The sequence below is a fragment of the Nematolebias whitei genome, chromosome 13 (assembly GCF_014905685.2).
Source record: "Nematolebias whitei isolate Nwh7 chromosome 13, NemWhi1, whole genome shotgun sequence".
In the NCBI taxonomy this organism is placed as follows: Eukaryota; Metazoa; Chordata; class Actinopteri; order Cyprinodontiformes; family Rivulidae; genus Nematolebias; species Nematolebias whitei.
In genome coordinates this window covers 23,030,061-23,039,792 of record NC_056510.1, presented here as the reverse complement: position 1 = coordinate 23,039,792, position 9,732 = coordinate 23,030,061, and the positions used below count along the sequence as shown (strand labels likewise).

At 41.7% G+C, this 9,732-nt stretch overlaps 1 protein-coding gene across 2 annotated transcripts in view; it reads left to right on the top strand.

Annotated features, from left to right (window-relative positions):
- The first annotated feature begins 8,972 nt into the window (after positions 1–8,972).
- mid1 (midline 1) overlaps positions 8,973–9,732 on the top strand; it is a 20,959-nt gene continuing 20,199 nt past the window's right edge. The window contains exon 1 of one of the 2 annotated variants that reach the window (XM_037687004.1): positions 8,973–9,647. In XM_037687004.1, the coding sequence (XP_037542932.1) occupies positions 8,982–9,647 (666 nt within the window). In that variant the 5' untranslated portion in view covers positions 8,973–8,981. The remainder of the gene's footprint in view (positions 9,648–9,732) is intronic. The other variant, XM_037687003.1, reaches the window with a different exon arrangement.

Sequence of the window (9,732 nt, the reverse complement as noted above, 5' to 3'; positions counted from 1 at the left end):
CAGCATACACTCAGACCGTTGTGTGTGTGTGTGTGGCTCATTTTGAGTTTTGGTATGTTATGTATGGACCACATATGGCTCATATTTCTTATTGTGCATTTGATCTAAAGAGCTTCAAAACAAAATGAATCGACAATGGACCCAGGGTGGGAGTAAATATGTTGAGATTTTCACTGTTTGACAGGAGAGCTGCGATGGCTTGGTGGTCAGTGCTGTAATCCTGCAATCCTGAGGTTGTGTGTTCAAGCCCAGGTTGCATCAGGAAGAGCATGTGTAAAATAATTGTTACATCTTACATGTGAGTTTGCTCTCTGTGACAAACTCCTGAAGAAGGGTGCAGCTGTTATAAACTTACTGTTGTTATAAATGCATGTCAAATTACTTTTATGTGGAGTTCTTGCTGAAAACTTTTTGCAACAATTGATATAACAACTGACATAAGTTAATAATATGTGGTTTAATAACAACTATGCGTTGCATTTCACTTAAGTATATCTTCATCACTCATAAATTTAGTTAACCGAGTTAATTCATTGGGGAAAAAGTGGTTATACCTTTTGCATAGCACGATGCAGTTAGATAAACTTAATGTGGGCTATTATACAAATCAGCCACACGATGTCGCTGTTTCCCGTTTTCTAAAGCAGGACAATACTCCGTGATTAACAAACCATTAGAAGGACAACAGATAAATTATGATAAGTTTTGCATTCAGATTTTATTTCCTTTTGTTTCCCCTTTTAAAACCTGAGTTTCCTCGGTTTGAACTGCTGGGGTAGCAGGTTACACCCGCCTGACTGGAAAGTCACATTCCACGAAGTTCCTGTGGTTTGTGGAAAGGATCCGGTGCTTTCCCGCTGCTGCCACCTGCCAAGCTGCACAGGAAATGAGCTGAGGGCAACTTTGTGATGCTGACCAGAATGAACTGTGCAGCTCACACAGTAAGCATGCAAAACAGTGACAAAGAGGAGAGAGAAAAAAAAAAAAAAAAAAATATATATATATATATATGTTAAATGGACTGTACTTATATAGCGCCTTTTAATCTTATCAAGATACTCAAAGCGCTTTACACTACGATGTGTGCCCTCATTTATCTATTCATACAGCACTCTATTATATCTGTACTAAGACTAATACGTGCTTTATCACATTCATACACTGATGGGACACACATTGGAGGCAATGAGGGGTTCAGTGTCTTACTCAGGGACACTTCGGCATGTGGCCATGGCCAGATTGGCAACCTCAGGGGCCCCTGGGCACTGAGGCTCATGGGGCACCCCTCTCTTCTGCAGTAATCCAGGCAAAAGGAGCTCCAAACTAAGCACTGAGTGCTGTACATGCTCATACTTTTCATGTTCATACTTTTCAGTTGACCAACTTTTCTAAAAATTCATCCATCCATTTTCTTTACCCACTTCTTCCATTTTGGGTCACAGGAGTCGCCGATGCCCATGTCCAGCAATAACTGTGCGAGGGGTGGGATACACCCTGGACAGGTTGCAAGTCCATCACAGGGACACATGGAGACAAACAACCATTCACTCTCTCACTCACACCTAGGGACAATTTAGAGTTACCAATCAGCCTAACATGCATGTTTTTGGTCTGTGGGAGGAAACCGGAGCACCTGGAGAAAACCCACGCATGCACGGAGGGAACATGCAAACTCTACCCAGAAAGGCACCCGGACCAGGATTTGAACCAGGGACCTGCTCGCTGAGAGGCAGCAGCTCTACCAGTTGTGCCACTGTGCTGCCCGGAGGGAACATGCAAACTCCACCCAGAAAGGCACCCGGACCGGGATTTGAACCAGGGACCTGCTCGCTGAGAGGCAGCAGCTCTACCAGTTGTGCCACTGTGCTGCCCAGTTATAATTATCAACATTAAAATAAATAAACATTTTAAATATATCAGTCAGTGTGTAATAAATGAATATAATATACAAGTTTCACATTTTTAATAGAATTACTGAAATAAATACACTTTTTCATGATATTTTAATTTTATGACCAGCACTGTTTTATTTGCACAGTCACAACAGTGTATTGGCCTACTCACTTCACAGAAAGCACAATGGATCTTACCTTTAGAAGTGTTTTTCTGGTCTTTTTCTTTTTTGTAGGCAGGATACAAATTTATGAAACTCAGTGAGTGGAAACTCGTTTGTTTACAAAGTGAAATTAGCACAGAAACAGCGTTTTGGGTGGTTTCTTCTGGGTCCGTGTTCAAAACATTGTTTGCTGTAGTCTTAACTTGGTCTGGTTGTTCATGCAGCCGTGAACAGCAGTAATTGTTGCCATGGGGCAGTAAATTTCTGGTTTTCAAAATAAAACACAAATTCTACCATTCTGTGTTCATCTGTCTCTCCTTCCTGTTCTCTCAAACCAGCCGGTCAAAGTAGATGACCGCTTGTCCTGAGCCTGGTTCTGCTGGAGGTTTCTTCCTTTTAAAAGGGAGTTTTTCCTTTCCACTGTTGCCACTGTGCTTGCTCAGGATGGGAGACTGCAACGAAGCCAAGATTCAACTTGTCTGCTGGATTCCTTAGATAGAGAACTTTACTAATTGGCTTTTATGTACAAGTATGTGAATGTTTCTGTAAAGTGCCCTGAGCCAACTTTGTTGTGATTTGGCGCTATAGAAATAAACTGAATTGAATTGTACCTGAACCCCGATAGGACATTTTACTAAACTTCAGGTTTAAACAAAAACAACGTTTGCGCTGAGTACAATTAATTTGCAAAAAAACCTGCGGTACTGATACTTCCGATGTTGGACCGAACGTTTCCTGTAGAAACGTTTGTACAGTAAAGGCACCAGAAATAAGGTGAGATATGTGAATTTTATGGGGTTTTGTGTTTTATTTTGAAAACCAGAAATTCACTGCCCCATCGCAACAGTTACTGTGAGCAGCTTCACCATCCTCTCACTCAGTGCTGTATCGCATGGATGAGTGGAGTCAGAGTGCCCCGGTGTTTGTTGCGGGTTGCGGCAAAAACAATTTTGCCGGCAGAGGGCCCCCTCTGTGCCATGGGCCCCTGGGCACGTGCCCAGATTGCCTGTATGGTAGATCCGGCCTTGCATGTGGCTACTGGTGGAATCAAACCCTCAACTCAACTGCTCTAACCACTTAGCCACAGTTGCCCCATTATACATCCTTAGCACATCAGTGTTCTGCAGAGGCCTGCATACGAGCCATTATTTGATCCAGGAGTGTTGAACCAGGGAGAGAATTAAAACATGCAGGATATCGGTCCTTGAGGACTGATTTTGGACACCCGTGCAAAAGATGATTCACATTTCATCTTTTTCCTCAGCTTTAGTATTCATACATTGTTTGTGTGTAAAAATGCATATGTTGACTAAAACAGCTTAACACAGGAGAGGAAACAGCCACACTATTAACTGAAAGTACTGCCATGCTTAACATAGAAGCTTACAAAACAGTGAATGTTCTGCACAGATGAATCTAACATGATACCTGAATCAACAACAGGCCAACTGAATTTCAGTAAAGAAAAATGACAACAGTGAATTACAAAGCTGAGCCACGAGTAACAAGACTAGAAATGTAGTAGAGTCGAAAGTGCAATATTTGTCTTTGAAATGTAGTGGACTGAAAGTTATAAGTGCCCAAAAAACACAAATATTCAAGTAAAAACTAAAGATACTCAGAAAATTTACTTAAGTACAGTAAACGTAAATGTACTATGTGACTGTCCACCACTGCATACATATACTACATATATATTACATACATCTCCTCCTACATGTCACTGCATGAGTGCAGCTACAGCGTGCGCTCTCAGGACATTATTACCTGCAGTGTTCCCTCAGTGAGGACTGAACTTGGCAAAACGGCCTTCTCCTACTCCACTCCTGTTTCCTGGAATATCTTGCAAAAAGATCTGAAGCTCTCGACCTTGACCTCTCTAAGGGATTTTAAACAACAGCTAAGTTCATGGCAAAAACCCATGCAGACATGTTCCTGTTTTTAGTATTTTACACTGCTTTATAATGTATAGTATTATAGTATACTATAATGTATAGTATTTTACACCGCTTTATAATGTAGCTGTTTTTGTTTCATTTGTATTTTGTTTCTTCTATTTACTTTTCATTTTATTTGCTTTTTTTTATACGACTATCTATTGTTTGTACCTCATCTGTGTTCTTTGTTAAAATCAGGTCTGTCTTGTAAATGAGTCCTGGAGGCTCAATGAGTCTAACCTGTATAAATAAAGGTCGAATGAAAATAAGTAGCTAAAAAATAAACGTAGCAAGACTCTAAAAGTGGCTACATGGTAGCAAGAAGAAGGTGAGATGAAAGCTAAAAGTAGAAAAATGGTGGCAAAAAGTGACAAAAGGATAATTAAATGTAGCAAAAGACTAGCCTAAACCTATAAATTGTGGATTGGTAGCTAGAAGTAGCAAAATGTTAGCTAAAAGGTAAAAGTGACAAAAGACTAGCTAAAAGCCTAAGAAGCAGAACAGTGGCTAAAACTCAAAAATAAGCAAAAATAGAGCTAGTACAATGAAACAGGTTTCAAGCAGGACAATATTTTTGACAGAACTGATGTGCTCCTATGTATTTCTGTGGGTAAAGTTTTGTAAATAAATTTAAATTAATATTGACATCCTGAAAATTGTAAACGTACAAAAATCAAAAGTCATAGCACCCATCTACTGGACGAGATGAACTTTTTGGTATATATGAATGTTTGCAGACATATTTAGATAAAAAAAATAAAAAATAAAAAAATAAATGGAAAAAGAAGAAAACTAACGTTAAAGGCTGACTCAGCACTATGACAGACATGAGAATGTAGAGCGTAGCTAGTTTTTCATGTAGAACTTGTCTTGTGTTCTCCCTGGAAGCTTGCTCTTTTATTACCAAATCAGAACCTTACGTCACCATTATTCCTCGGAACACCGTCACGTTTGACTTATGAGTTTGAAATGCAGCCGCCAAGATGTTAAGGTTATAATAATTAACTTGTCATCTTTAATTATTTAAACAACAGCATCTGTGACTGTTAGACGGGGCCAGGCTCCATTAGGCTAATCTGGGTAATGTGTGCAGCTGCAGATCAGGTAGATTAGTCAGTCTAATCAGCTGGCTGCTGCTGCTGCAGCTGTAAATCACATTAGGCCTGAGTGGGCCGCTGCTGAGCTGGCTGCTGCTCCAGGAAGATGCAACCAGCCCCACATTGGTCACAGCTACGCTTTGAAGACAGGATTACAGATAAATATGTTAGGTGTCAGCCCAAGCAAAGAAGACAAAGAGAAATCGCAATCTTTCAAGCTCTGAAAAGCCTACATAGTTAAGAACTATCATTAAGGGCGATAAAAGACCATGACCAAAAGGTTTAGGGAGTTCTTCAGCAGGAAATCTTCTTCATAACCGAGACATTGTCGTTGTTTGATCTCTACTGGGTCTATTACTTATTCATCAACTCTATCAACACATGTTAGCATTCAGAAAGAATCACATTATTTAGGCACTTTTAATTTTACCTTTGCTGAAGCTTTGCCGTGTCTGTTACCGAAATATCTTGTGGATCAGCAGACAGAATTTAGTGGAACGCTCAGAAATGTATCAGTTCAATTCAGTTCAGTTTATTTCTATAGAGGTAAGTCACAACAGAAGTTATCTCAGAAACATTCATATATAAAAAATAATAATTTAACGCTATTTATCTGAGGGGCAGACTGCTTTGAGTTTAACTTCATCACAAAACTCTCATCTTGAGCAAGCATGAAGGTGACAGTGGAAAGGAAAAACTCCGTCATGAGGAAGAAATCTTTAGCAGAACCAGGCTCAGGACAAGCGGCCATCTGCTTCGACCGGCTAGGTTTGGTAGGAATAGATACACAATGGCAGGTCAAGACTCACATGTGAAGATAGAAATTATATCAAATGAAAACTATTAAATTTTAACAATTCATTAAAGGAAATGAGGTCAGTTTGTCCTAGGCAGCGTAACAAGCCAACCCTAGTTATAGGATTTATCAAAAAGGAAAGTCTTAATCCCAGTCTTAAAACTGGACAATGTTTCAGTCTTACAGACAGAAACTGGAAGTTGGTTCCACAAGAGAGGAGCCTGATAACTGAAAGATCTTCCTCCCATTCTGCTTCTGGAAACTTTAGGAACCACGAGGAAACCTGCAGTCTGAAGTGCTCTGTTGGGGAAAATATGGAACAATAAGATCTGTAATATAAGATGGAGCTAGGTTGTTGAGGGCTTTGTAGGTTAGAAGTAGGATTTTGAATTAAATTCTGAATTTGACTGGAGAGAAGCTAAAACTGGAGGGATATGATCTCTCCCACTAACTCCAGTTAAGACTCATTTACTTGCGATTTTTTTCTTTGTTGTTATTGTTGAAATGTGAAGTTCAAAAGTCAGCCAAAATGCTGAAAAGCAAACCTATTTTCTGCACCATCATTTGCTGGTCTCTCTAAAATAAATCAGATTGATTAGTCTCTCTCTTGTCTCTTGAAACTGATTTCCTTCCTGGTGGGAGACAGACAAACAGAGAGCACCCAGGGGACAGCCCCATATGTGTCTTCCTGGCAGTTTGCACCCTCAGATTTGTCTGAACTTTAGCATAATTTTAATATTTACAGTGAATCTGTGTCTGAGAGTGAATAGCCACCCCAGGGGATGCTTTTGAATGATGGGAGAGTGAAAATGGAGCGCAGCAGGGGTATGTTTGGAAATAGCAGCACATGGTAGACAGATGGTTCCTCAGTGACTCCCACATCAGGGCCAGCTGGGACAGACATGAATGTCGCACATGTGTCTGGTATCGTTTGTGGTCTCATTTCAACTTGTCTTCAGGGACATTACAGTTATTGTGCTGTCTGGAAAATGATAGGGAGTTTCTGTGAGGATCCTCTGACAGGACAACCCATTGATTCCACGTTTGTTGGATGTCCTCCTCTGTGTTTTGTTGTCTCTCAAGCACTCTCCTATATTTGGTCGCATTTTCAGCTTTTACCTTTGATTCCCTGTTAAAAGTACTCAAAAACACTTCACTCTAGAGTATTGTGATGCTCGAAGCAGTGTGAACAGCTACACAAGGAAGCTTGAATCTGATACTGATGCTTTGAATTTGTGAATGGGCAGGGCTGGGATGACTCTGACCTGCCTGTAAGGACATGGGCTCTGCACGGTCCCGTCCCTTCGCTCGTTTAGCAGCTTTTTCCTCCCTCTCCCCTGCAGGCTGTTGTCTGCTCTCCCCTCTCCTTCCAGTACTGGCCACAGCTCCTGCTGTAGGTGGAGCGGACTTTCCTGGAATTGTCGGGCAACTTTTCCTGTTGTGCTTCGCTACCTCTCGCTCAGTCTCTTGCTTAGTGACAGCTCTGCTGCTGCAGGATTACTAGGGTTGTGAAGACTTGTGCCTTCTGGATGCTTACACCATGCTGCAGATTATAACCAGTGCATTTGTTTAAAAGCAGTTTTTTTAATTTTATTTTTATGATTCGGGTCAGAAGCTGTCCTCCAGCAAAAATGTCTTGGCAGCGCAAAGTGGGGCGAAATCCATCGGTGGGTAAAGTAAACTGTATGAATGGGAGAGCTTTACAGAGTGCACTATGTACTTGAGGCTGTTTGCAGTGGCTTTTTGCCCCAGCGTTATCGTTTTACAAATCCAGGATATTTTATATTACAATCAATAACAACAGTAGCCATTTTATACTTTATTAAACACAATTTAATAGTTAAGACTTATAATAGCTTTTGTCGCTTACAGTTTTGTTACAAAAGATGTTGCAAAATTGAGTGATGATCAAACAAATGTCTGAAATGGTTGACGAGAAGGTTTATTGCTTATTTCAAGGGTTTGACAAATTTATTACTCTAAAGACTTCATCTTAGGGACACTGGAGATCTAAACATAATTTAGCGCTATCGCTAGTCTTAAAAAGCCATTTTAGGTGGACGTTAGAAGAATATCAGTTTGACACACTTCAAATTGACTTCTTTCTAAGTACAGAAGAAGAATCCACTATCACCTATGCTTTGTGTGAAAAGAAACAAAGCCCTGCAGATGCATCATAGTCACCAGAGACAAGCGCAACAAATGCTTCTTGTCTTGTACAGTACAGTGGGAAAGTCTGAAGATTTGAATAGAGCAGAAAGCCCAAACCCAGGTCTCTCGCTCCGAGATAATTGCGGTATCCTCCACCCTTCAAAAGGCTGCTTGTGCCCCACCGGCCTGATAATGAGCTTTTGCCCTCTTCACACATAATGAGTGGAGGTAGAGGGTTCACATGGCGAGACGCTGTGAGCACATTGTGTCCGCTTGCAGCTGGGGGTATCCGACTGACCGGGAACAAAGACTTAGTGTCTGTGATGGTGTGGAGTCCCAGTCATCAGCAGGCCGATAGACTTCTGCTTCACTGAGCTGTCAGTTCTCGCTCGCCTGCATACGTGCACTGCGAGGAGGAACACATGCAAAGTTCTCTTGAGCCAAATCAACACAAGCTGCTGATGCTTTCGGCAACGTTCAACCAAACGGGCTGAAATTAGACCAAAAAAGAATACGTTTTTGTTTTGGATGCAAGCACGAGAGTTTTCCTGTTATTTGTCCATTTTGCTTAATTTTCCTAATAAGATGCCTCTCACAAATATTGACACACTATTTATTTTCATCCTGCAAAGGAAATTAAATGAAACTCAACATAGAGCTGAATAAATTTGTTTTGATTGCTCGATAATGAAGACAGAGTATGCATGACGCCTGTTTGATTTAGACTATGCATGCTGCATGTCTAAATCTGCCTCTGAGGCTGCAACTTGCTCAGAAGTCTTTACAGAATAGTCTCAGAAAATGAATTTTGTTCGAAAGCAGAAGCAACGTTTCACTTCTAGTTATGTTTAACTTCACAAAGCACAACTCTCCTTTCTGTTCCTACAGATAGCTGACCGGCTTCCGTGGATTTCGCTGACATTCCCTCTTTGTTTTGCCTGAAGATGGAAACACTTGAGTCTGAGCTGACCTGTCCAATCTGTCTGGAGCTTTTCGAGGACCCGCTGCTGTTGCCCTGCGCTCATAGCCTTTGTTTCAACTGCGCCCATCGAATCCTGGTCTCCCATTGCACCCCCAGCGAGCCTATTCAGTCTATCAGCGCCTTCCAGTGCCCAACCTGTCGCTATGTCATCACCCTCAACCAGCGGGGCCTAGAGGGACTCAAACGCAACGTGACCCTGCAGAACATCATCGACCGGTACCAGAAAGCTTCCCTGAGTGGATCTAACTCTCCGAACGAGACTCGCCGAGAACGAGTCGTCCCCGACAGCAAAGCCATGACATCTCCCTCTGACCGGGTGCAGTGTCAGTTCTGCGAGCAGGACCCGCCGCAGGAAGCCGTGAAGACCTGCGTCACCTGCGAGGTGTCGTACTGCGAGGAGTGCCTCAAGGCCACCCATCCGAACAAGAAGCCATTCACGGGCCACCGACTGATCGAGCCCTTGCTGGACTCTCACCTGCGAGGGCTCATGTGTCTGGAGCACGAGGATGAGAAGGTCAACATGTACTGTGTGACGGACGAGCAGCTGATCTGTGCTTTGTGTAAGCTCGTTGGCCGACATCGAGACCACCAAGTAGCAGCCCTCGCAGATCGATACGACAAACTGAAGGTAAGAAATACGTCTGTTTTTGTGAAATGCTTGATTTTATTTTATGACACAAGCATATATATATATATATATATATATATATATA